The sequence below is a fragment of the Eurosta solidaginis genome, chromosome 4 (assembly GCF_040869045.1).
Source record: "Eurosta solidaginis isolate ZX-2024a chromosome 4, ASM4086904v1, whole genome shotgun sequence".
NCBI classification, from domain to species: domain Eukaryota; kingdom Metazoa; phylum Arthropoda; class Insecta; order Diptera; family Tephritidae; genus Eurosta; species Eurosta solidaginis.
The window spans coordinates 187,989,397-188,016,662 of NC_090322.1; the positions used below are offsets into that span (position 1 = coordinate 187,989,397).

At 41.6% G+C, this 27,266-nt stretch overlaps 2 protein-coding genes across 5 annotated transcripts in view; both read left to right on the forward strand.

Moving 5' to 3' along the window:
* On the forward strand, nt 1-27,004 carry Usp7 (Ubiquitin-specific protease 7). Of its 4 annotated transcripts, none has more exons than XM_067784268.1 (5): nt 11-123; nt 356-590; nt 3,085-4,411; nt 20,253-21,653; nt 25,393-27,004. In XM_067784268.1, the coding sequence occupies exons 3-5, from the start codon at nt 3,224-3,226 to the stop codon at nt 26,134-26,136; spliced, it is 3,333 nt and encodes a 1,110-aa protein (XP_067640369.1). In that variant the 5' UTR covers nt 11-123; nt 356-590; nt 3,085-3,223; the 3' UTR covers nt 26,137-27,004. The 4 variants fall into 4 exon arrangements, with proteins under 4 accessions (XP_067640367.1, XP_067640369.1, XP_067640368.1 ...); XM_067784267.1 differs by having other exon boundaries at nt 35-123; nt 335-590; XM_067784266.1 differs by having other exon boundaries at nt 1-590.
* Nucleotides 1-27,266, forward strand: part of LOC137250791 (uncharacterized) — a 373,639-nt gene that overhangs the window by 181,848 nt on the left and 164,525 nt on the right. The window lies entirely within an intron of this gene.

The window sequence follows — 27,266 nt, forward strand, 5'->3', positions numbered from 1 at the left end:
AAGGAGCAACAGTAGCGGCCGTGCAACTTGGAAAAGAATGTAAAATTGTGTGAAGGCGTTAAAGAAACGAAAAATACCTGAAAATAAGTGTGAAATCCAGTGAAAAGTGTGCCTCGCACTTTGGTTAGTATTTTTCGAAAGAAAATTATATAAATTTTTGCACAAAAACAAAAGATTCCGTGCAAAAAAGTCGACAAAGTCTAGAAGAGGAATTTGGAAAATTTTGCATTTTCTTTTTAACCACAACTAATTCATCGTCCGCCGTTCTGTGTTCGTTGATATGTTGTGTGCTCCTCCTGCTTTTGCTTTTAATACGGAATTTTGTCATCATCAGCAATTTCGTGAAAAAAATTAGGTAAAAGTGAAGATCACAAGATATTAGAAGTGTGCACAGTTGAAAACAAATAAAATTTACAACAATATCAAAAAATCCGTGAAACGGAGTGTGAAATAAAAGAAAAAACAGAAAAGCCGATATTTAACATTAAAAAGAAGAGTTTGTGCGGGGTGTTTATTCGGCCTACCAAATTGGAAGAAAATCACAAAAAGTAAAAGAACAGAGACATTCAAGAAGGAGACAGTTTTGACAGGTAAGAATGGGTTGAGAAATCGAAGTAGGGAGGAAAAAACCACATTCTATGAATAGTGCTGCCAGATGTAGAGGTGATTGATGATATTTGGAGATATTGTGGGGAAATTGACATTTCTCATTGGACAAATGTTATAGCTTTTTGTTTTCGGTAAGTATCAGAACAGCAGTCGACGCTACTACGCGTCCAAAATTATCGATGGAGATGGCAATAGGGCAGTTTACGGTACCCACCGAAATTTGGGCCAAAATTTTCGAGTGAGGTATCAAGAGACTCGTATTCACGTCTAGATCAAGAATCCGAAAGCGGAAGTTAACTTTTTTACCCTTTCAAAAGAAAGAAAAAGACCCGCGGGTCCCTCCGAAACCGGGGTGGGATCCATAGTATTTTTGCGCAGAACACCTTTCTGCGTTGGCGGCCTTCGGCCGCGCTTATAAAAAATAACCCTGGGCTACGCCATGCCAACTCCGGGTGTGTGGTATAACCGTGGCTACCGCCACGTTGATGCACAATTTTTTTTGTGGGTACAAACAACAACAACCACATTAAAATCGCCAACTTCAACTGCAAATATATCCGGACAGAGATAAAATTTTTCTTTTCCGCCTTCGAATTATTGTTCTCGAGATTAATACGCGTCATTTGATACCTCACTCGAAAATCTTGGCCCAACTTTAGGGTGGGTACCGTAAACTGCACTACTACCCAAAAGACGCGTATTGACCTCGACAACAATAATCTCTGTCGAGAGCTATTTGCAGTTGAAGTTGGCGATTTTCATGTGGTTGTAATGTTGGAGTACCTACAAAAAAAATTGTATATTATATTATATGGTATTATAAGCGCCGCCAACGATTGAAATTTCTTGGTTAACGTAAAAATTAACGTTACTATACATCCTTGCTTTAGGTGTTTACGAGAAGTACTACTGAGACGATCAATCTGCGACAGTTTGCCGCTTGCATCAAAAGGTCGGAATCGGTCTGTTCCGGAAGGGCTGTTCCACTTTTGGTACTTGAATTTTAATTCCATAAATATGCCCACGATTTTGGGGGAAAATGGGTCAGTTGGGACATAGCCGCCAATACCCCAGTAAGACTAATTACAACCAGAGGGCGTCAGACACCCTACTGTAGTGCTATTCATCCCATGAGCATGGCTGGGATAACACTCGGAATTACGGGTTTTATCGAGTGGTAGTTTCTAGATCCGCCTTAAAACATTTAAATCAGGCATGCTTAACCAACGAAACGATATCATTTCGTTACGATAATCAACGTTAATAAACGAAACGAAGTCATTTCAATTTGACGTTCTTAACGTTAATAAACGAAACGAAATGATATCGTTTCGTTGGTTAACGTTGATTATCTTAACGAAATGATATCGTTTCGTTGGTTAAGCATGTTTGATTTAAATTAGGATACATTCGATTATTGAAAACAAAAACATATATAGCAGTATAGCCCTGATGTTAGTAGTGTAGTAGTAGTATTTATGAAAGGATCTATGGAATCGTAACATATGATCAAGGTTCAAAAGCATTTTCACTCAAGCTATAAAAATTAGGATATCTATTTAAAAATAATAATATATGATGAATCTAGGAAGTCCGCATTGTCCTCAGTCCGCATATTTCATTAATTCAATACACCATTTCAGAGTTTTTGTGATTAAAAAACGGCATTCCATCACGGATCGTGTTATACGATTCGGCCGCAGGATAATTATACACAAAGTTAGACAAATACCTGCTCAATTTGGCTCACAACAAAATCAAAAGAAAATTTATTTGGTATTTTTTTACATTAACTCACAACTGCTAAAACTCGTCTAAATATATCGAGAGATGTGCCAAAAGACGTGCTTTGGACGCAGGATCACGAACCCGAAAGCGGAAATTGAAAATTTTATTTCTTTTCGGAGATATTTGCAAAGAAAATTGAAAATTGTCATGTGGTTCTTGTAATTTTGATGATTTTGTTATACCCACAAAAAAACTGTGGGTATAAGTGTTTTGCGCGGATAAAGTTTTGGTCTCCAAACCGGTGTTGGACCCACCCAGAGTAATTTTTTATAAGCGAGGCCGAAGTTTTCTGCGCAAAAATACTATGGATCCCACCCGCGATTTCCGGAGCCATTTTTGGTTTTTTAGAAATTTCTTTTTTAATTCCCGCTATCGGATTCTTGATCCTTCAAAACGCGTCTTTTGACACCTCTTCCGATATTTTTTGACGAGTTTTAAGAGTTGTGAGCTAAAGTAAAGAATTACCAAAAATTGGAACTTTTTGGGTATACACTCACACATGAACGGGGATTAGTTACAAACATATTCTGGCAGCGTTATTAACCAATTTTCGAGTTTCCTTCATCATCTGTTATTCGATGTCTGTAAGAATAATTGGAAAATTGAAAAATAAATAATAATTTTTTCACAAACACATTCACTTTCACGTCTAACGTATTAACGTATTTTTACATTTCTAATATTTAGTGAGAGCCTCTAATAAAAGGTCGCAGTGTATTCATCAACAAAGACACAGCAAAACGCAGCTACGGAGACGAAAAGTGTTGAAAAAGTGTGGTGCGGGGAGGCGTAAAATTGGTATCTAAAACGTAATAGTGACGAGAAAATGGAAATCGAGCCCGACCAATCGATAGAGGCAATGGACACACAAGAGGTCGAAATAATCACAAGCGACCTACAACATCAGCAACAGCAACAATTGAATAAGCTGCATTTGCCAACAGCACAACAGCTGCCTAACGAAAACGGCAATATACCGCCACAGCAATTACTAGCCGACACAACTTCGCCATACGCCAACGAACAGGAGATGACGTCTGTCGATGATCCCAAGGTTGATCAATTTCGTTCTGAAGCAATATTTTCATATACGGTTGAAAATATAGCTCACCTAAAACAACAACATCTATCCCCACCCGTTTATGTACGCATGTTGCCATGGAAAATAATGGTAATACCAAATGATCGTGCGTTAGGTTTCTTCCTTCAATGCAATGGTGAAAATGAATCGCCAACGTGGTCATGTAATGCAATTGCTGAATTGCGATTGAAATGCCACAAACCAGATGCACCTCCATTTACCCGTGCGCGTATAAAGCATCTTTTTTATTCCAAAGAGAATGATTATGGATATTCCAACTTTATAACATGGTCAGAATTACAAGATCCTGATAAGTGTTATGTGCATAATGGCGCTATTACTTTGGAGGTACATGTTGTGGCTGATGCACCACATGGTGTACTTTGGGATTCCAAAAAACATACTGGCTATGTTGGTCTCAAAAATCAGGGTGCAACATGCTATATGAATTCACTACTACAAACACTTTATTTTACCAACCAATTACGACGTGCTGTTTACAAAATACCAACAGAAGCGGATGATAGTACCAAATCTGTGGGATTGTCGCTGCAGCGAGTTTTTCATGATTTACAATTCGGCGATCGTCCGGTGGGTACCAAAAAGTTGACCAAATCTTTCGGCTGGGAAACGCTCGACTCATTCATGCAACATGATGTGCAGGAATTCTTACGCGTGCTACTAGATAAACTGGAGTCAAAGATGAAGGGGACCTGCTTGGAAGGCACTATACCCGGACTTTTTGAAGGAAAAATGTCATCGTATATCAAATGCAAGAATGTGGATTATAATAGCACACGCTATGAAACTTTCTATGATATACAATTGAATATTAAAGATAAAAAGAATATTTACGATTCGTTTAAGGATTACATAGCCTCGGAAACACTCGAAGGTGATAATAAATATGATGCGGGTGTGCATGGCCTCCAGGTGAGTTCGAAAACTATAAACATAAAACAAACCTCAAATATTTTAATATATTTTAATTCTAATTCAAATTAATTTACTCATACTTGATAACCAATCAAACCAACTTGCTACTAAAAATTTTTATTTACCCTGGAATGTAATTGTAGGAGGCCAAAAATTCCAATAAAAAACTCCACCACAACCTACTAGATCTTTCAAAGGCTTACATTGCGAATTTTTAAAAACTGCATAATTAAAACGATAAACAGTTCCGCCACCTTGCAGTTTATTTGAGAAAAAACAAAAATAACTTTATACATATGTCTTTGATCATATCTATAATAATGTAGGCCCGGAATCATGGACGGTGTCGAATAAAGATGGCTGGCTCTTAGTGTAATGAACCGCTTGACGCAGACAAAGTATGCTCAACGGCAGTCATATTTGGAAACAGATATATGGGGAGGCCTCCTCTGAATTCGGAAGATAGCTTGACTGAAAAGAAAAGAATACGTAATGATGGGCATAAGCGCCCAGACAACTTTATACTAACACCGTTTCTGTTCTTATGGAGAAGATCAGAGAATTCACGATTAGGGCAACGAAGAAATTCGGCGCGTGATAAATCAGACGTTTGATTCTGATGAGCATAAACTGGAACTGAGCCTCATCCAAGACGATTCGGCAAATTCCCACATATGCCGATAAATGCACGCGAACCGCGTTGTTGTTGTTGTTGTTGCTGTTATAGCGATAAGGACACTCCCTGAAGGTCTTGGGGAGTGTTATCGATGTAGATGGTCTTTTGCAGGATGCAGATCCGGTACATTCCGGTACCAAGCCCGACCATCTCGGGAACGATTTGTTATGACCACATGTGACCTTCTAAGCCATACCGCCATACCACCCCCGAGATCCATGAGGAGTTCGGGTTCGCCAGAGCCTCGGCTGTTAATGAAACAAGGATTCGCCACTGATAGGCGGGGTTGGCAAATGAGTTGGAGAAGCGATATATTGCGCTGACAACCCCTTGAATCTATTTCGTATTTTAGTCGCCTCTTACGACAGGCACACCTACCGCGGGTATATTCTAGCCCGCTGGGGGAACCATTACCCCAAACTCCAAGTTGACTAAAGCAGACCCCCAGGGAGACGCGCGTCACTCTGGCGCAACTTTGATCTGGAAGCTGTGAGAGTAAAACGCTTGCTTATCCGGAATCAACCCGTATATACGCAATGTATGACCTGCATGTAATGTGCCTTCACATGACGCCAACCATCTTTTTAATTGCATAATGGAGCCGATGCATCCAACACCCATATCTTTTTGGTTCAACCCTACTAAAACTGCTACTTTTCTATGTCTTCCGTTAGAGGATATTGATGAGAAATTGTGAGTTGTCGCACCTATTGGTTCGGGCGAAGCACTGTTACAAGAAGAAGGAGGAGGAGGGCAACGAATTTGCTATTAACTCGCAAGTCATATGCACAAATCAGATACATATATGGTCTAGTCGACCTTTTGGATCCTGTTTGCTTTACCTTTTTCCTTTTCATCTCCCACTCTCCTTTCAGTCAGTCTGAAATTCTTGACAGCTTCTCAGATTACTCTTTCTTTGAATTTATCCTTATATCTCCTATTATCTTTCCCGTATCTCCCTTTGCTAAGACCTTTTTCACTCTCCATCCACTCCAAGCGAATCGCATAATAAATAAGATTTTATCGAATAGATCAGTCGACGTCAGGATTCGAACTCTAAAAACCTAAAAAAATATCAATAATTTCAATGTGGTTGTTGTTGTAGCGTTAATGTTACTCCCCGAAGGCTTTAGGGAGTCTTATCGATGTGATGGCCCTTTACCGGATACAGATCCGGTACGCACCGGTTACACAGCGCCATTAAGGTGCTAGCCCGACCATCTCGAGAACGATTTATATGGCCACATTAAACCTTCAGGCGATCCATCCCTCCCCACCCCCAAGTTTCATGGTATTTGACTTTCTTTTTATAAGATTATTTGCTAATAATTATCTTATGGAGGAGAATTAATGTCAGTGACATTCTTTCGAAATCCTGATCCAACCATCGTCATAAGGTTCAAGTCTCCATCCGATAGAAATACCCTCCTAAAAACAATTTCGAGCTTCAGGCGTCCGGACCCTGAAAATAAAAGTAAACGAGGGCTCCGTCTAGTAGATGTGGGTATAAACTCCGAAGCTCCGTTTTACGTAAATGCATCGCTGACGAAACGGAATTATGAAATATTCAAGGCAGCGATCCGCCTTAAAAGAAGGAAAAAAGTAGCCGCCGTCTTCACAATCAGAGGCATAGTTCACATAAAGCGTAAAGCCAACGATAACCCCGAAAAAATCCCTAGCTTGGAGTCACTCAAGGACCTTGAAAATTCAAGCCCAGATGATGGTAGCTCCTTTCGAGACGAATCCATTAATCGATCTACTAATGCACAGAACGGGCTTCCACGTATTTAGTGTAATAAGTATATTACGTATAAGTCATTTCTTTCCTTTCTGTCTCTTTTCCTCTTTCACCTTCATATGCCATAGCAAATTGCATTTAACTAAAAGCAGTGCAAAGCTTATTGCCAAACCTTTTTATATCTCTGGTGCTAAATTATTATAAGTCCCCAAGTTTCAAAGACTGCTCTCGAACGTTGCTGCGCATACTTAGCAGGCGTGCGAAAGGTATAAATATCATACACATCAACGCGCAAAGCCTCTATAGAAAACTTCATGAGTTAAGATATCTTTGCGAGGCCTCCGATATAGATATTATTTGCATCTCCGAGACCTGGTTCTTCACGCCATAACGATGAGATGGTGAAACTAAATGGCTATCGACTTTTCAGAGCTGACAGAAGTGGTCACGGTGGTGGTGTCGCTATATATGTTAAAAGTAGTTTGTCCTGTAAATTACGTTGTAGTTCTTGTACCGGTGATTCTGTAGAATTTGTGTTCGTTGATGTTTTTTCATCCTTGTCGGCTGTGCATACAGACCTAATCGCCAAGTAAATTTTGCTGACTTTACTGATTTTCTGCAACCTCTACTCTTAAGTTACGAAAATATAGTCCTAGCTGGTGACTTCAATAGCAACCTGCTCACAGATTCAAGTCTTAAGCTAAGTATGGAATCTCTGGGACTCTTCTCGGCTAACATTACCATACCAACACATTTTACCAACACTAGTTCCTCGCTGCTAGACCTCTTTTTTGTAAACGACTCAGAGAAAGTACTTCTTTACGATCAGCTGTCTGCTCCCAATTTTTCTAAACACGACCTCCTATTCATTACTTACAACTTTCAAACGTTGTTTACACCGAGCTCGTTTACATATCGTGACTTTAAAAGTATAAATTATAGTGCACTTGCTGAAGCAGTGGAGTCTGTCGACTGGAGATTGATTCGAACGATGGCATCCGTGGATGGGCAAGCTAAATTCCTTCAAGACAGTATAAATAAGCTCTTCGACGACCACGTTCCTACGAAACTTAAGGTGACGAAACACAATAGCAATCCATGGTTTGACGCCAGTATTATGCATCTAATTCACTTGCGTAATTTAGCTTATTCCCGGTGGAAAAGATACAGAACTGTGGAAATGCACATGCGCTTCAAAGCTGCACGAGTCACTGCCAATAAAGCCATAAGATCGGCTAAAGTACATTTCTACGAAAATAAGTTCAGCACCGCTTTAAATTCAAAAGAAACTTGGAATAGGATCAAGAAAATTGGAATTGGCAAATCCAAGGCCGATCTCTTGTCCCCCCTGATGTAGATGTTAACGATATCAATGATAGTTTTTTAAAGTTACCTCCCTGTTGTTGTTGTAGCGATACGGTTGCTCCCCGAAGGGTTAGGGAGTGATCGATGTGATGGTCCTTTGCCGTTTACAGATCCGGTACGCTCCGGTAACACAGCATCATTAAGATGCTGGCCCGACCATCTCGGGAACGATTTATATGGCCACATTAAACCTTCAGGCCAATCCGGAATTTTAGTCGCCTCTTACGACAGGCATACCTACCGCGGGTATATTCTAACCCCCTGACCCGCTGATCCCTCGGCTGCTAATGTATGTATTGACAACTACGGTGATCGTGTAAATGTTGATGCTAGTCCCCTCGAGTTTGTTCGTGTCGATGACTGTGATGTTGTGAAAGCCATACTTTCCGTGAAGTCCACCGCTATAGGCTTAGACGGAATATGTGCAAAATTTGTGAAAATTATTCTACCCGTAATCCTGCCCCATATAACCTATTTAATAAACTCTATCCTAACCACCTCTGTCTTTCCAAAATGTTGGAAAGCTGTTAAAGTTATCCCCATTCCCAAACAAAACAAAGAGTACAGGCCGATAGCCATACTGCCTTTTCTGTCGAAGGTCGTTGAGCGCATCCTACATGGGCAGATCGCCACATATAAAAATAAATAAATGTAAGGCGCGATAACCTCCGAAGAGATCTAAGGCCGAGCTTCTCTTCCAATTTGCGTCGTGCTCCTCCTGATTTTTCCCTACAAATTGGCCGGACGGGACCTACATGTTTTATGCCGACTCCGAACGGCATCTGCAAGGCAGATGAGTTTTCACTGAGAGCTTTTCATGGCAGAAATACAATCGGAGCGCTTGCCAGACACTGCCGAGGGGCGACCCCGCTTAGAAAAATTTTCTTCTAATTGAAAAATCTTATTTCTAAAATTTTGATGTTGCTTTGCCCGGGAGTTGAACCCAGGGCATACGGCGTGATAGGCGGAGCACGCTACCATCACACCACGGTGGCCACATATGTGCATGCAACCATCAGTCCGGTTTCAGACCAAAAAGGAGCTGTACTACGGCACTTATTTCTGTGGTAGAAGATATACGGGAGCGCATAGATGATAACTTTACGGCTTTCCTAACCCTTCTTGACCACTCTAAAGCCTTTGACTCTGTTGACCATACCCTACTATGTAAAAAGCTGGAAAACATGTTTAATTTTTCCAGTCATGCAACCAACCTAATCAGACCTTATCTAGACGGCAGAACGCAGGCAGTATGTGTAGATAATAGAAAGTCAAACTTGTTAGACGTCTCGCGTGGTGTACCCCAAGGGTCAATCCTTGGCGCTTTGTTGTTTGTATTGTACATTAATGACCTGCCTCGTGTTCTTAAGTATTGTGGCGGCCACATCTGTGCTGACGATGTTCAATTGTATACGTGCTGTCCTGTCGATTGTATGAGTTTATGTATAAGTAACTTTAATCAAGACCTTAGTCAAATAGGTGTATGGGCTTCCATGAATGGTTTATGTCTAAATCCTGGAAAGTCGAAGTGCATTGTTTTCCGTAGAAAGCCGCTAGCCACAAATGGCTTAAACAATATTATTGTAACGAATGTTAGCAGCACTGAGCGATGCTATCGTCTCTAAGCCGATACTAAGCAGTGACGTGAATGCACATCAATAATTCAATCATTATACATAAACGAATCAATAATTGCGTCTACACATATGTACACATTCCGACAAGCAACATTTACATACAAGGCAGCGAGAGATGAGATGTCACACACAGATGAATTTACTTATACGCTTATGTGTGTGCGGGAGACTGTAAACTACAAACTCACATATGTACATCTGAAAAGCGCTAAAAAGTAGACAATTGTAAACAAGTAGAAACGATATGAGAACTATACACACACGAATATAGTTGGTAAGTTCTGGAAATGGAAGAGCCTAGAAGTATGCAGCGTAAACTATAAAAGCGGGGCAAGCAAGTAAGAAGTAATTCAGTTTGAGTTGAGCTATCAATCAGTTTGATTAAGCACGCGATCTGGCGGCCAATAGTAGAGTTTCATTTGAGTTATCAATCAGTTTGGTTATTAAGCCAGCGAGTAGCAAAGTATAAGTGTATTGTGAAGTACTTTAATAAAGGCCATTTTTCCATTATTCAATATTGGAGTTATTTATTCAACAGTTTAGTGATTCGAACTTAGCAGAGGATTGCAAATAAGAGGATTTGCAGCAAATTCGTTACAATTGGTGTCAGAAGAGGAATTGTTGAATAAATTCCAGAAGACAACAAGGATATGGCAAAGTTCAGTGAATTAAAGATCCAGCAACTAAAGAAGGAGTTGGAGAGCCGTGGATTGAATACAAGCGGCGTTAAACTCGAACTTCAGGCACGGCTACGAGAGGCAATGGAAGCAGAAGGAATTGATGTGGAAGAGTATGTCTTTCACCTTGATGGCGAGGAGACAACAAAAATTGAAGAGAAGAACGAAACATCGCAGACGGTTACCAGCACAGATTTGACCATGATTTTGGCTGCAATATCTGCTCAAACATCGACAGTGGCTTCTCAACTGGAATCGCAAAAGACAGATATAACATCTCAACTAGAAGAACAGAAAACGTATATGTCATCACAGATGGAATCCCAAGAGACACGAATAACATCGAAGATGGAAGAACAGAAAACACACATGGCGTCACAAATTGCAGAACAATTAAAAGAACAAGAGGCACGCATAACATTACAGCTCGAAGCACAAGAAGAGCGTATCTCAACAAAGCTGGAGGCACAGGAAACAAAATTCTCATCGCAGCTGGAGGCTGTTAGTGAACGACAAAATAAAGTGGAGGCCGTGATGGATGCTTTGAAAGATCGGATTCAGGAGTTACAATTGAACCGTCCAATCACTTCAACGTCTACTCTGAAGGTAAAATCCCCAACGTTTGATGGTTCTGTTCCATTCCAGGTATTTAAGCTCCAATTTGAGAAGACGTCGACAGCGAACAACTGGAATGATGAAGATAAAGTTGCAGCTCTGTTCGTGGCGTTGAAAGGGCCTGCAGCTGAGATTTTACAAACCATTCCAGAGGGCGAACGGAACTGTTATGAAGCATTGATGGGCGCTCTAGAGAGACGATACGGAACTGAGCATAGGAGGCAGATATACCAAATGGAGTTGGTGAACCGCTTCCAGAGGCCTGGTGAAACATTGCAAGAGTTTGCGTCGGATATTGAAAGGCTAGCACATTTAGCGAATGCGGACGCACCCGTGGAGTACACCGAGAGGATAAAAATCCAGAGTTTTATAAACGGCATACGGGACGTAGAAACGAAGCGAGCGACATATGCAAACCCAAAACCCACATTCGCAGAAACGGTGTCACAAGCTCTGATTCAGGAAACAGCGTCGCTTCTGTGTAAGCCAGTTTTCAAAGCACGCCGTGTGGAAGTGGAAAGACCAGATTGGGTAGACACAATTTTGGAAGCACTGAAGGGATCACAACAGAAGAATGCCGGAGTTATTAAATGTTTCAAGTGCGGCAACCCAGGTCACATTGCACGTCATTGCGATCTTGGTCCTAATAGTTCCAGCAATGTGGATGGCCGTAAACGGAAAGCTGGCGGAAATGAGCAAGAGCGTGTCGAATGTAAAGAACGAAAACTTGCCCCGGCTATTGAATGTCCTATGATATCTGTGTCGCAAATTGGAAGGAAATCAAGCAGTCTTACCGTCAGAGGGAATGTGGATGGCAAAGAACGAGTACTGACTGTAGATACGGGCGCATCTCATTCCTTGATCTGATCTGACTTGGTCAACAGGAGAGTAAACCGTTACCTGGAGCAAAGTTGCGTACGGTCACTGGCGATTATAACCAAGTTCAGGGAGAAGTGATATGTGAAGTATTGATTGGGAAGGTCATGGTTCTACACAAATTTGTTGTGGCGGAGATTGTTGATGAAGTTATATTGGGAGTGGATTTCTTGGTTGACCATGACATCAAGATCGATATGCAGAGAAGGGTGATGCGTTATGAGAACCAAGATGTGCCACTTAACTTTAGTTTGGAAAAAGGGTTCAGCAATAATCGGGTACTGGTGGAGAATACTCGACGAAGGCCACGAAATTCAAAGGTAAAGGTTGATAGATCGAATGGGCCAAATAAATCAAAATCAAAAGTACCTGCGAGAGAAACACTGGCATTGACAAAACCTAAAAGACGCAGGAAAACGAAGCAACGAATTTCCGAGAAAGAATGCAAGGGTGGTTTCAAGCCAGCGCGCACTACTGTTGGGAAACGTCGGAACGATACTGAGTATGTGAAGCCAATCCGTCAAGGACAGGCTCTACAAAGTAGTTCTTCATTGCCCGAGCAACAGAGTGCGAGGGAACGATCCAGAATAATGAGTAGTAAGATGGAACACAGGTACGACAAGGAAAATAATTCGGAAGGTTTCCAGGAGGGAGATTTGGTACTGCTATACAACCCTCACCGGCGGAAAGGTGTTCCATCGAAATATCGGTGCAGTTGGGAAGGCCCGTACAGTGTTGTGAAGACGATCAGTGATGTCATCTGCCGCATACAAGCAATTGGGAAATCACGAAATAGAAGAGTGGTACATTTGGCGATGCTAGCAGCGTTTAGATCGAGAGATTTGTCTGATCGGGACGATCAGACTTAGGTGGAGGGCAGTGTAACGAATGTTAGCAGCACTGAGCGATGCTATCGTCTCTAAGCCGATGCTAAGCAGTGACGTGAATGCACATCAATAATTCAATCATTATACATAAAAGAATCAATAATTGCGCTACACATATGTACACATTCCGACGAGCAACATTTACATACAAGGCAGCGAGAGATGAGATGTCAGACACAGATGAATTTACTTATACGCTTATGTGTGTGCGGGAGACTGTAAACTACAAACTCACATATGTACATCTGAGAAGCGCTAAAAAGTAGACAATTGTAAACAAGTAGAAACGATATGAGAACTATACACACACGAATATAGTTGGTAAGTTCTGGAAATGGAAGAGCCTAGAAGTATGCAGCGTAAACTATAAAAGCGGGGCAAGCGAGTAAGAAGTAATTCAGTTTGAGTTGAGCTATCAATCAGTTTGATTAAGCACGCGATCTGGCGGCCAATAGTAGAGTTTCATTTGAGTTATCAATCAGTTTGGTTATTAAGCCAGCGAGTAGCAAAGTATAAGAGTATTGTGAAGTACTTTAATAAAAGCCAATTTTTCCATTATTCAATATTGGAGTTATTTATTCAACAGTTTAGTGATTCGAACTTAGCAGAGGATTGCAAATAAGAGGATTTGCAGCAAATTCGTTACATTATGTTTGAAAATTCTGTTATAGAATATGTTGACACGGCAAGAAATCTTGGCATAGTTTTTAACAAAACATTGTCCTGGAGAGACCATATCTTTAGAACCGTAGGAAAAGTGTGCGGTATGCTCCGTACACTGTGGTTGACACAGTACTTCACTCCACTACATATTCGACTACTTTTATCCAAAGCGTACTTAATACCTACGCTCCTCTACGGCTGTTAGATTTTTTCTAACTGTGACGCTGTGAGTAAAAAGAAGCTTAATGTTGCCTACAATAACATTGCTAGATACGTTTACGGGCTGAATAGACTTGATCACGTTTCCTGTTATTCTGCAAAGTTGCTAGACATTTCTTTTGACAGTCTTTTAAAGTTTAGAACACTTATTACCTTGCATAAGATAATCTATACGAAGGAGCCTTATTACCTATATCGAAGGCTTCAATTCCTTCATTCTACGAGGACAATGTTAAACACCGTATGCTAATTTCTGAACGCCAATTCTTCGTTACTTCGATCCGTCTTTGGAACTCCCTTCCAGCCAGAATAAGACAAGTAATGCACTGCATATCAAAAAAGAATTAATCTTGTTCTTCAATTGACTCACCTCTCCTTCTTCAACTGACTCTCTTTACTGATCTTCTATCCGTTTTTCTTGCCACCTCCTATTTCCTCCCCTCACTAGGGTAGGCACCTTGTCGTTGGTGTGAGGGCTTAGCCCAACTCCATAGCGCTCGACTATGAGGCGGAGCTGTTTAGGACTGACATCTACGCCGTTTCGCCTCATAGGAGGGCGGCGGGATGTCGGTGACCAAGAACTGCCAACCCCCTAATCCAGGGTGTTATGCGGACCGTGCCTATTGGACGATTTGCAGCCAGGGGATAAATTCGGCTGTATTCGAACGGAGCCTTCCCGATACCGGGCCATCTCGGGAAGTAGTTATGGCCTTACCGCAGTAAGGGGCGCTGCTGTGGCGGACGGTTCTTTCCCCGTATATAATACTGGACCGCTGAGCCCGCCTTGTCGGGCAGGTGGTCGTACGACCAAGATGAACAACTCATTACCTGAATGTAATAAGGAGGATGTAAAGAGGAGGACTGAGTCGCAATCCAAGGACGACAAATACGAATTAAGCGATACGTCGGACTCGGGGAGCGAGAGTAGTGCTGATTCAATGAACTCCGTGTTGGAGAAGCACACAAATGAAAACGGAGTAGAAGAGTGGAGAAGGGTACGGAGCAGAGGAAGTAAAAGAGCTCTCTCGCAGTACCGTGCAGCACTAAGAATTGTACAACGCTTGGGAGCAGTGGTCGACCCAACAGAAGTGGAGATCGAGCGCTTGGAATGGGCCCATGAAGCGGTAGAAGTAGGTCGAAGGCAGTTCAAAAGGTTTGCTGCGAGAAACCCTCGGTTCTGCAACCGGTACGAGGAGGAAGAAGCGTCGAATGGCATAATGAAGAGGCAACGTTCGGCAGAAGGCGACAAGCCTGCTTTCAAGAGGCAGAAAGGACCCAGTCCTAGAGCCGCGAGGCAGGGCAGTCGCATAGACAAGACAAGTAGGCCCAAAGCTGTAAGACAGATGGGTTCCAATAGCGAGGTAGCAACTACCTCGAAAGCTGCCAGTCAGAGGGAAGTTCCAACTACGGAAGTAGGAGATAAGCCAAAGGGAGATAACGCTAAGACTCCGGCTTTCTCGGAGGCGCTAAAGGGAGTTAACGCGAAGACTCCGGTGTTCTCGGAGGTTCCAAAGGGAGATAACACTAAGACTCCTGCTTTTCCCGAGAAGATGAGTGATGTGGCAAAGCAGTCACTGACTGTGGCGCTGGTTGATCGTAGCAGTCCGTTCGGACAAATTACTACTGAAAGGTGGAGATCTGTGGAAAGGGAGCTTATTAGCTTAATGCTTAAGATGATGCGGGAACAACCAAGTAAGCCCCTTCCAACCTTTGATTCGGGGGGATGGTATAATGGTGTGAAGATGATAGCGTGCGACAACATCGCGAGCTTGCGGTGGCTGGAGGAAGTCGTTCCAAACCTCCAAAGGCAAGGCACGAACGCGCGGTTTGAGGTGGTGGATAAAGCGCAAATCCCCACGGTACCAAAAGTTAAGGTATGGATACCATGCGTGATGAAGTCGGAGGATACACTGCGACTTCTGCAGAATCAGAATCCGAACATACCGACACAGGATTGGAAGGTACTTACTGTATCTCGGCCTACCGAGGATGGTCAGTTCTACATCTTCCAAATAAACAAGCAGGCGGAGGATATTTTGTACACGCAGCTTGGCAAAATGTCCTTTGGCACTGGCAAAATTTACATGCGACTCAGGAAAAGAAGTCCCGAGGATAAAAATCCTAACACGCTGGAAGTGGGCGAAGTCGAAAAGGACCTCAGAAGCCTAAGGGAAAAAAGGCAGGTGGAGGTCCCCGACGTCACCACGAACGTGCCAGAAGAGGACCAACCGCTAAATGGTGCTGTGACTCGCACAGAGGAACACACGGCACAACATTCACGAGGGGCTGAAGGGGGCCTCGAATACTCTAAACCAAAAGGGCAAGAGGAGGACGACGACGTCAAGACGAAGGTGCTGGAGGGGGACAAACAGCCCAATGGTGCTGCGAGTCCTACAGATAAACCTCCAACACAGTAAAGTGGCGTCGAGCGAACTCCTCCTAACCCTTGAGGAGGGTTCGTTTGACGTGGCGCTGATCCAGGAGCCGTGGCTCTCATCGGGAGGAAAGGTTTCTGGACTTAGCGCGCGCGGGTTTGGCGTTTACTACGCACAAACGGAAGGACGGGTGCGAGCTGTAGTAATGGTAAGGAAACAGCTGCATTCATATATGCTGCCTAATTACACCACCGAGGATCTCGTAGCGGTGGCCGTTGAGCAAAAGAATAAGCAGGCATTTATCCTGGCGTCCTGCTACATGGCCCATGCTGCGGAGGTTCCACCGATGGAGTGCAAAAGGCTAGTACAGGAGGAAGGGCGCAAAGGGCGGTTGGTCATAGGCGCAGATGCAAATTCGCACCACAATGCGTGGGGAGGAGCAGATACGAACGAGAGAGGCGAATCTCTATTTTGTTACATCCTGCAAACCAATTTGCAGATAGCCAACAGGGGAAATGTTCCTACATACATTGGTCCAACATCCAGCAATGTTCTGGATATTACATTGAGCTCCGAGCGTGATATATCAAGGTATGATTGGATGGTTCTCGATAGACCATCCTTCTCCGACCATGCGTATATAAGCTTCAGCATCCCACTAAAGAGGGTAGAGAAGGGAGGAACCTTTAGAAACCCTAGGGCAACGAATTGGACTAAATTCCAGAAACATGTAGAAACGAAACTGGGACAACCCAAAGAGGTTGCTAATGTAGAGGAACTGGAGGAGTCGAATGAATTCCTAACAAGGACGCTTATGACTGCGTATAACAAAGCTTGCCCTCTAAGAAGATTCAGGGGAAAAGCAAAGCCGCCATGGTGGAGCAATGAGCTGAGTCTTCTAAGAAGACAGGTAAAAGAAATGTTTAAACTCGCAAAGACCGCGGAAAGCGAAGCGTGTCGGGACGAGTACAGGGATCTACTGAGGATCTACAAGCGTGAAATTACCAGGGCGAAGAGAAACTCATGGAAAAGTTTCTGTACGGACATAGAGTGCTCCAGTGAAACAGCACGGTTGAAAAAAGTCCTAGCAAAGGGAAACATAGTCCAGGGACTAATAAAGAAAGAGAACGGGGAATGGTCACGTGATAGTGAGGAATCCCTTGAGGTGCTTCTCGATACACATTTCCCATCGGGAGACGGTTTAGAAGAACCAGCAGACATCACTCACACTTCGATCACGGAGCTAGTGGTGCCGGGCTTGGTGACCGATACCAAGATCGAGTGGACAGTGAAGACGTTTTCTAAGTTTAAATCGCCGGGCCCAGATGGTATATTCCCGGCCATGCTACAAGTCTCAAGTAGGGCGGTCGTGGAATGGCTTAAAATAATATTCGATGGGTGCATAAGACTGAATCATGTACCGCACTCTTGGAGAACTGCTCGTGTAGCTTTTCTACCAAAGGCGGGGAAGATCGGTCACGTGTATCCCAAAGACTATAGACCCATTAGCTTAACATCATTTCTGCTCAAAACCTTTGAGAGGCTGATAGATGTGTACATAAAGTCCAACGTGGATGAAAAGCTGCTCTCCACAACACAGCATGCGTACACCAAAGGCAAGTCGGTAGACACCGCATTGCATAGGGTGGTAATAAGCATAGAGAAATCCCTGGAATATAAGGAGTATGCTCTAGGAGTCTTCTTGGACATTGCCGGGGCTTTCAATAATGTTGCAAAATGGGCGATTATGGATGGTCTTAATTACATTAAAGTACATCCTGCCTTAATCAGATGGATCGGCTGCATGTTAAATTGCAGAAAGATTACATCACAATGGGGATTGTACGAGGCCACGAAATCAGTGGACAGGGGCACGCCGCAGGGAGGGGTGCTATCACCTCTGCTGTGGACACTGGTCATCAACCAACTGCTCAGGCAATTCGATGAGGGACCCGTAAAACTTACGGCTTACGCAGATGACGTTGCAATTGTCATAAGTGGAAAATGCCTTCCAACGATTAGTTCTTTGATGGATCGGGCGCTTCGGGATATTCATACCTGGGCATCTAATGTCGGGCTGAAAGTCAATGCGGAGAAGACGGATATGGTCTTGTTTACAAAGAGGTACAAGGTCCCAAATTGGACCAGGCCTAAGTTAGGAGCGGTGACCTTACAGGAGAAACCTTGCACAAAATATCTAGGAATCATCCTAAACAGTAAGCTGTCATGGAAGCTCAACTTGGAGGAGAGGGTCAAGAAGGCCTCAACGGCACTCTATGCATGTAAAAGAATGCTGGGGTGTACGTGGGGCCTATCGCCCTCTCTTTCTCATTGGGTTTTTACAACGATTGTAAGCCCTATTCTATACTATGGAGTTCTTGTTTGGTGGAAAGCCACACAAAAAACAACATACCTCAAAAAATTAGAGGGGGTATGCAGACTATCGATGCTTTGCATTACGGGAGCCCTGAAAACAACCCCGACGGCTGCACTGTATGCCATTCTGCACATTCCACCTGTAGACCTGGTGGCAAAGAACAAAGCGTTAACGACCGCAACCAGGCTCGATGCTTCGGGGCAGCTTGAGCGCCGATCATATGGCCATAGTAGTATAGCGTCCTCAGTCACAAGACGAACAGACTACATGATTCCCTACCTGCACTTTGAGGGAGATCTTAAGGCCACAATAGAGGTGGACGGTTGGCGCAAGGGTGCGCAAATGGCGGACGAGGCGATACATGTGTACACCGATGGTTCCAAAATAGTGGAAGGAGTAGGGTCTGCGGTATACTGCGCTGATCCGGAATTAAGCAGATCCTACAGGCTGCCGGATTACTGTAGCGTTTTCCAAGCGGAAATATTAGCCGTAACCAAAGCAGTAGAAACCCTGGAAGAGAATAGCTTAAGCTGCAACCGTGTTAACTTTTATATTGACAGTCAAGCAGCAATTAAGGCAATAATCTCGCATAGCACAGCATCTAAATGCGTGTTAGAGTGTAAGCAGTCTCTGGAGAGAATCGGGACAGGGAGAAGCATACATCTATATTGGGTCCCAGGGCATATGGGAATAGATGGGAATGAAAAAGCGGACGAATTAGCTAAAAAGGGCGCATCCCTTGAAGCTTGCTCCGTAGACGTCCCAATTAGATTGGGCGAGATTAAGGGAATGCGAGAGGTGCACATGATCGACCAAGCAGAAAAGGCGTGGCTTCAAGCGCGGGGCTGTAAAGTGTCGAAGATTATGTGTAGGTCTTACAACCTTAGACTAACACAGTTGCTTCTATCATTAAAAAGAGAGGACTGTAGACTCATGACGGGTATTCTGACTGGACACTGCCTTCTGGCGTCACATGCCTTTAAATTAGGCTTGGTCAGTGATAGCAGGTGTAGGAAGTGCGGGTTGGAGGAGGAAACGATCGAGCACGTTCTGTGCTCGTGCCCTGCACTTGCCAGGCTAAGACTCCAGATATTAGGAGTGATACAGCTGTCAGATCTAGAAGCAGCAAGTGGCTTAAGTCCTAGGAAGCTTCTAGTATTTGCCAAGAGGACGGAGTTATTTTATAACATAGGTCCTGGTTTTTGATAGGGTTTTTCAGTTTGGTCGTTAAAACAAACTTCTGGTAACACTACGGACTCAATCAGTCTATGTGAGGTCCTCATGGACCGGCCAGTTCAACCTACCTACCTATTTCCTCAAAGGATAGAACCTAATATTATTACTGTACTACCTACCCTTGCAATGTCCCCTCTATTCTTATTTCTGTTCTGTGTCCCTAGGCTAAGCTCTTTAAAATTTATTGTAACCATTAAGTCTTATTTTACAAATTATCTATTGTTTATCTAAGTTATTGAAAAATTTTTTTGAATTTTCGCCTTTGTTCTGTCACTGTTCTGACTAGCACTATAAAATAATTTTGTCAAATTGTTGTGTTAGGAAAAAATTTAATAAAATACAAATACAAATACAAATACTAAATTGGATACATAGATTACTTCCCGATCTATAAGAAAGATAGCAGTACCCTCATATTTCCACTTCAGACAACATGAATTAATAACTTGAAAACTTATGCAATTTTTTTTTCTTTTTATCATTTTTATTTGATATAGGAGGCCAGCAAGGGTGTTATTTTCACAACCTTTCCACCCGTATTGCATTTGCATTTAATGCGATTTCAATATGATCCACAAACAGATAGTTCCATCAAATATAATGATCGGTTTGAGTTCTACGAACGTATAAATTTAGACGATTATTTAGCTGAAAAAGAGAAAACACCTGCCGAATATGTCTTGCATGCAGTACTCGTACATTCGGGCGATAATCATGGCGGCCACTATGTGGTTTTCATAAATCCAAAAGCGGATGGTAAATGGTTTAAGTTTGATGATGATGTAGTATCCAGTTGTCGACGAATTGAAGCTATTGAACAGAATTATGGTGGTAATGATGATGAAATATCTTTCCATGCTAAATGTAGCAATGCCTACATGTTAGTTTATATACGTAAATCTGAATTGGATCGCGTACTCAGCGATATACCTGAGCATGAAATACCCAGTGAATTAGTGGAACGTCTTGAATTAGAAAAACGTATTGAGATGGCACGCCGTAAAGAGCGTAGTGAAGCGAATTTATATGTTTCCATACATGTCATACTGGAGGAATACTTTGAAGCGCAACAAAAACGACGTCTTTTCGACTTGGATAAAGTGCATCAAAGACTATTTAAACTTAAACAAACACAAACTGTCGAAGAGATGATGGATGCTTTTGTGAAAGCATTTGGTGTACCAAAAGATCGTATGCGAGTTTGGATTATGTTCGCGCCACAATCACAGAAATTTCTCTATTTCGATTTCCAACGAGAGGCGTTACGTCCGATCGAACAAATTGCTAGCGCTCAGAAACCATGGGTCATCTTTTTAGAATTGGCGTCACCACTTGTACCTGGGCGCCCATTGCCACCGTTCGATCCCAAACAAGAAGTAATGCTTTTTTTCAAATATTATGATGCACGTAATAAACGACTAAATTATATTGGCTGTTCACAACAACCTCTAAGTCGACGTTTAAGCGAACTTGTGCCCGAAGTGAATTCACATTTAGGCTTTGAGCCGGACGTTGAATTAACTGTATTCGACGAATGCAATGATAAAAAAATTACCAATATCAATGAACCACTTGAGAACGTGCTTTATCTGCATCCGGACAATTTGCAGGGTTATATATTAATTTTCGAAAAGGAACATGTGGATGCTAAATTAGATTTGCCAACCGTTGAAGATTACTTTTTAGATTTGGTATATAGGGTAGAGATAACTTTTTGCGATAAGTGTAATCCAAACGAACCGGAAATTGTACTAGAACTCTCGAATCGTTATAATTATGATCAAATGGCACAAGCGGTCGCCGAGCGACTCAATACCGATCCAAACAAATTACAGTTCTTTATGTGTGTTAGCAGTTATAAGGAGGCACCTGGTAATGCCGTTCCATATACCTTTAAGGTAAGGAAAACATTTTTCCCTATATTTTTTTAGTTCTTTTTTGCGCCTTCAAAGTTGGCGTAAACTTGTTGATCATACTAACTCGTTTGTAACTGAACTCCTCCTAAACGACTAGCCCGATTTTGATGAAATTTGATGTTCAAGGGGATTTGCTTTAGATTCATAATTTCGTCCCAGAAGTGAACCAGGGACCGATAAGCTGGCGTAATTAAACAAAAAATACTGAGATAGGACGTTCTTTAACCGAGTTCTGAAATAGGGCGGTTTGGAAACAAATAATGGAACTGGCAGTGTGAGAAGGAGCTTTAGTGGGTCTAGGAGTGGAAGTGGGAATGGCAATGGGAGAAGGAATAGGAGTGCGAGTGGAAGTGAGAGTGAGAATTGGAGTGGTAGTCGGAAATGGGTGTGGTAGTGGGGGTGGGACCGGGGGCGGAAGTGAGAATGAGTTTGTGAGTGTGAGGGAAATAAACTGAGTAAGGGATGGAATAAGAAGAAAAATGGTAGAGAAAAAATGGATATAGAGTGAAAAGGAAAAGCAAGGCCCACTTTTAAAATTATAAATTTTTAAAATACCAAATATTGGCCCGATTTGCTTAAACTTGCTGATAAAGAAGATATTAACACTTAATTAGTGAAAAAAAATTTGGGCTGAGCTTCAACATATCGCCCTTAATACTGCAATATAGCCATAACACAAGTTCGACATGGTTGTTTAGAAAACACTATGTGCTGTGAAACTAACTCACAAAAACTTTTAAAAATTGGCGAGTTGAAGGCTGAGGTGTCTTTAAATATCATGATTTTCCACAAGCATTCGGACCAAAATTTATTTCAAGTAAAAAGTCTTAGCACTGGTTTTACGTGTCCAAATTTGTAACCTAAAAGGCGTTTTAGGTTATTTTTTTTTTCGAAAAGCATTAGCAGTAAATATTGGAAGAATGTCAAAAGTTGGACCGTCCGAACACTTCTTAAAAAATTTTCTCTTATTTCTTTATAAATTTACTTGAAACAGAATTTTTCACTGTAAAGTAGCTGTCTATCGCTTTCGGAAAATAATTGTAATAAGGTTTGATACAGGTCTAATAATGTCGTGTATAAAAAATACAATTTTCTGATCCAACGTCCGTAACGTTGGAAACACCCATATGGTTAAGTATCCAATATGGTTATGACTAAAGCGTTATGACTATGGCAAGTTTGCCACGGCCATATTCAAGACACATTCATGACTTTGATTGCTCTAATAATGTCATGTGAAACAACAACAATCTTCACCTCATTCATATTTGATACATTTTTTACTAACTAGGAAAAGCCTCTGTTGTGGAATATCATTAATGTCGAAAACGGGATTGATACTATGCAACTTATGTATATAATTGTTTCAATACTACATACTCGTACCAGACAACATACGGTACGGGTGCAATCAACATATTCACGGATGGTTCTAAGCTTGACGGGATGGTGGGAGCAGGCCTCTTTTCACCATATCTGGGTCTGCTGGCAATACACAGGGCTGTGAACCATCTCGGGTATATGCCTAAGGATGGTAAACGGGTGTTTATTTTCTCAGACAGCCAGGCCGCATTAAAGGCCCTGGACTCATTCGTCGACAACGCAAAGTCGGTCACTGAATGCCGCACATCTCCTAACGAGATGGCTCAGCACTTCAGTATCAGCCTTATATGGGTACCTGGGCACAGGGATATTGAAGGCAACTGCAGAGCAGACGAGCTGGCCAGAAGAGGCACCACCGACCATATCCTTCCGGGAAATGATTCGGTAGGTATACCCATGGCCACTTTCAGGCTTCGTGTGAACACAAGCACTATAAGAATTGCAAATGGACTATGGTCAGCCATATCATCGTGTGAGACATCCAGGCTAACCTGGCCCTCATATGATAAGGGGCGCACAAGAGCGCTTCTGATTTTAAATAAATCAGTTCTATCGTTAAACAGGGCATTGTTTAATAGACACGCATGGTGCTAGAATGAGGGTAACGCCTTCGACTATTGTTGCAGCTGCAGATGTTCAGAGGAGGAGGAGAGTGTCCAGCACCTTCTATGTTGTTGTTATTGTTGTTGTTGTTGTTGTAGCGATAAGGTTGCTCCCCGAAGGCTTTGGGGAGTGTTATCGATGTGATGGTCCTTTGCCGGATACAGATCCAGTACGCTCCGGTAACACAGCAACATTAAGGTGCTAGCCCGACCATCTCGGGAACGATTTATATGGCCACATTAAATCCTTGGTAAACCTTTTCTGCATGACTTTGCTGAGGTCTCAAGCTATGAAGTCAAGGCTCTAGCAAAATATATAAATTCCACGAAGTAGTTTGACTCGCTTTAGGACCGCATAGGGTATTACAATGGGCCCATTGGTGGCCTAAGTAGTGAGCTGTTACCATAGTGTCCAGCTCAGCCCTCGCAACCTAACCTAACTTAACCTACATACTCGTATACATATATCGGATGTTTGTTCGAATTAGATTTGTAAACCAACGGCCAACATATTCACCCCTATTCTGCATTTCGATTACGTTCCCGTTCTACGCTCCGCTTTAATCGAAGTTTGGTATTCTGCATTACGACGGAATCGTAAAGAGAAGAGGAAGAGCAAATGGTTTTTCGAAATCAGCTGTTAGTACGGAATGTGTGAACATTGGAACAAAATAAATTAAAGAAAATTTGTAAAAAAAAACACTGAAAAACGTTTATATTTTATTATCCACGCCATTTTGTACAAAAAAAAAGCAATAGATTATATTGCCGCAGTGTTATATTTTTTTGAGTGAAGTGCTTTCATAATTGTAAGTGTGTTTTTGTCGTTCTTTTGGCCAATTCCCTGCCGTGGCCACCAAGTTTTGTTAAAACGGTTTCCTGCACGAATATAGTTGATATTTTTTGAATTTTAAGGATGCTTATTGTATTGCACTGGCCTAAAATACTTTATAAAGGTTTATTTATTCTTTCCGCAAGGATTGTTTACGTTTTCGCTTCACCTTCCTCTACGCCGGCAGCTTGCTTTAGCATATAACTGGACCCAACGAGCAGACACAAATTGTAGTTGTCTATTATAATGGAATCAATAGCCGCGGCATTATTTATTGAGTTGGAAAGCAACGCATACGAAAATTGCCAGGCGAGAATGGAAAGGCAAATATTGCGAGATTTGTGTAATCCATTTGAGATATGTGGCGAAATGCAAGAAATTGAACTTAAAAGTGGTAAAGTTTAATGACTTATTTTCTTATTTAGGTTCAAAAAAACTTTCGACTTAACAAGGATGCTTTCAGGTATGTGTTAGATACTTTTGCGGGGCAAATACGTCCAAGGACTTCGACATCGACATGTTGTTTTTGACCTGGAAACATATAAAAAACAATCATCATCAAGCCTTCTACGTTTCTTAGCAAGTTTTACTTACATTTTTGTTAAAATTTTGTTATAAATTAATAAAAAAATAAAAAGAAAATATTTTTCCGCCAACTAATTTGCAACTTAGAAAAACGGAACTACGATCGAAATGCAGAATACAAAAAATCGAACGATTCGAAGTTGGATCGAAAGAGATTGGAACACAGAATACCAAAATTGCCAAATCGAAAAAATTCCAATCCAAGTCGAAATGCAGAATAGGGCTGATTAGCTTTATTTCAAACTCTGAACTCAATTAGATTCTTCAGAAAATCGTAACATCTAAATCATAAACCAATTTTGCTTTATTTTAATTCTAGGGAACTGTAAAGGATCTAGTCGCATATAGTAAGCAGAGCGCAACTAAAAAGCTCTTCTATCAAAGACTGTCTCTCAGCATTCACGAACTCGACAATAAGAAGCAATTCAAATGCATTTGGGTATCGAATGATCTTAAGGAAGAAAAAGAGCTCGTATTATATCCAAATAAAAATGAAAATGTCAAGGGCCTGCTGGACGAGGCTGCCAAAAAAATACAGTTTGCTGAAAATAGCCGCAAAAAATTGCGACTACTTAAAGTGGGCAATCATAAAATAGCCACCACATGTAAGGAAGATACCTTGCTGGAATCGTTACAAAAATCCAATGAAACTCTGGGAACACAAAGTGCACAGAAAACCTTTCGCGTTGAGGAAGTGCCTGCTGAGGATATGCAATTAGCTGAGAATGAAATGCTTATACCCGTCGGACATTACAGCAAAGAGATCTACAACTCATTTGGTGTGCCATTCTTAATTAAAGCGAAACATGGCGAACCATATGGTGCGCTCAAGCAACGCATACAAAAGCGTCTCAATGTGCCCGATAAGGAATGGGAAAACTATAAATTTGCCGTCGTTTCAATGGGACAATCGAACGAGGTGAATGATAATACACTTGTCGACTTGGAAATCTATCGCTCTACCAATGCACATTTGCCTTACTTTGGTCTCGATCACATAAATAAATCCAGAAAGCGAACATCCTTAAATTTCTCCGAGAAAGCGATTAAGATTTACAATTAAAATTAGTATCTATGTTATATTGGAGAGAAAAACAAAAAACAACAACAAGCAAACAAAAAATGGGAATAAAAGATGAAAATACATTATAGGATTAATAATGTGTAAAAAATTACCAGGAAAAAAAGAATACACGCTGAGATAATGCAAATAAAGCAAGTGGCTGAAGGGGAAGATCGAGCGAGTGAGATTTAATGTGGGCCGAAGAATTTTCAATGAAGCTTCTTTGTGGCTAAGGAGTTTGAATAATAGCACGATAAAACAATGATGAAGAGTAAAAAAAAGAAAACAAAATGTTGCTAATGTATCTCTTGTTCTTATGTTTACATACTGCAACACCCCACAGCAAAAACAACACAACACCAACAAAACACGGCGACACAAAAAAGAAACCAGAACGGCCAAAATTGCAACATGCAAACATTATGAGCAATTATAGAAATGGTGAAGCAAGCAAAAAGCAGGAGAAAGCAACATAAACAGGAACCAAACCGTCAATCAGGCAAACAACCAACCAACAACCATTGTTAATAAAATTAAGAAAAATTCTTTAAACAAAAAACATAAAACCAAATGCAACATAAACAACAACAAATATATACCTTGTTTGTTAACTCTTTGCTGCTTTTTGTATGTAGTTTTGAATGTGTTACAAGCCCTTCGCCTGCAACAACAAGAAATAAAGTCGACACACCAACCTATCATTCAAACAACACCCACACACACACCATACAACCAACACCAACATGACTACATACGCGTATGAGTAATTAAAAAAATAGATATACATATATATATATAAAAAATACACAATCTAACAAAACGAAAAATATAAAAATAACAATAAAATAAAAAACAAAAAAAAACGAAAGTTGGCCCGAACTTTTTCAAATTAAATCTAAAAAATATATGGTAAAGAGCTATTCATATCTATAATATAAAATTGAGTTCCTGACGATATAAATCCAGAACGCAGGATCGACGCACAGGGTCTCGAGATATAGGCCAAAACGTGGGCCCGTGAACGCCTAGATAGTTTTTTTACATTATGGGTATCAAAGTGAAGCTGTTGATGAGTGCTTTAGTACAGGGTAGTTTCATACCTATTGGTGACTAGGGTCTCGATATATAGG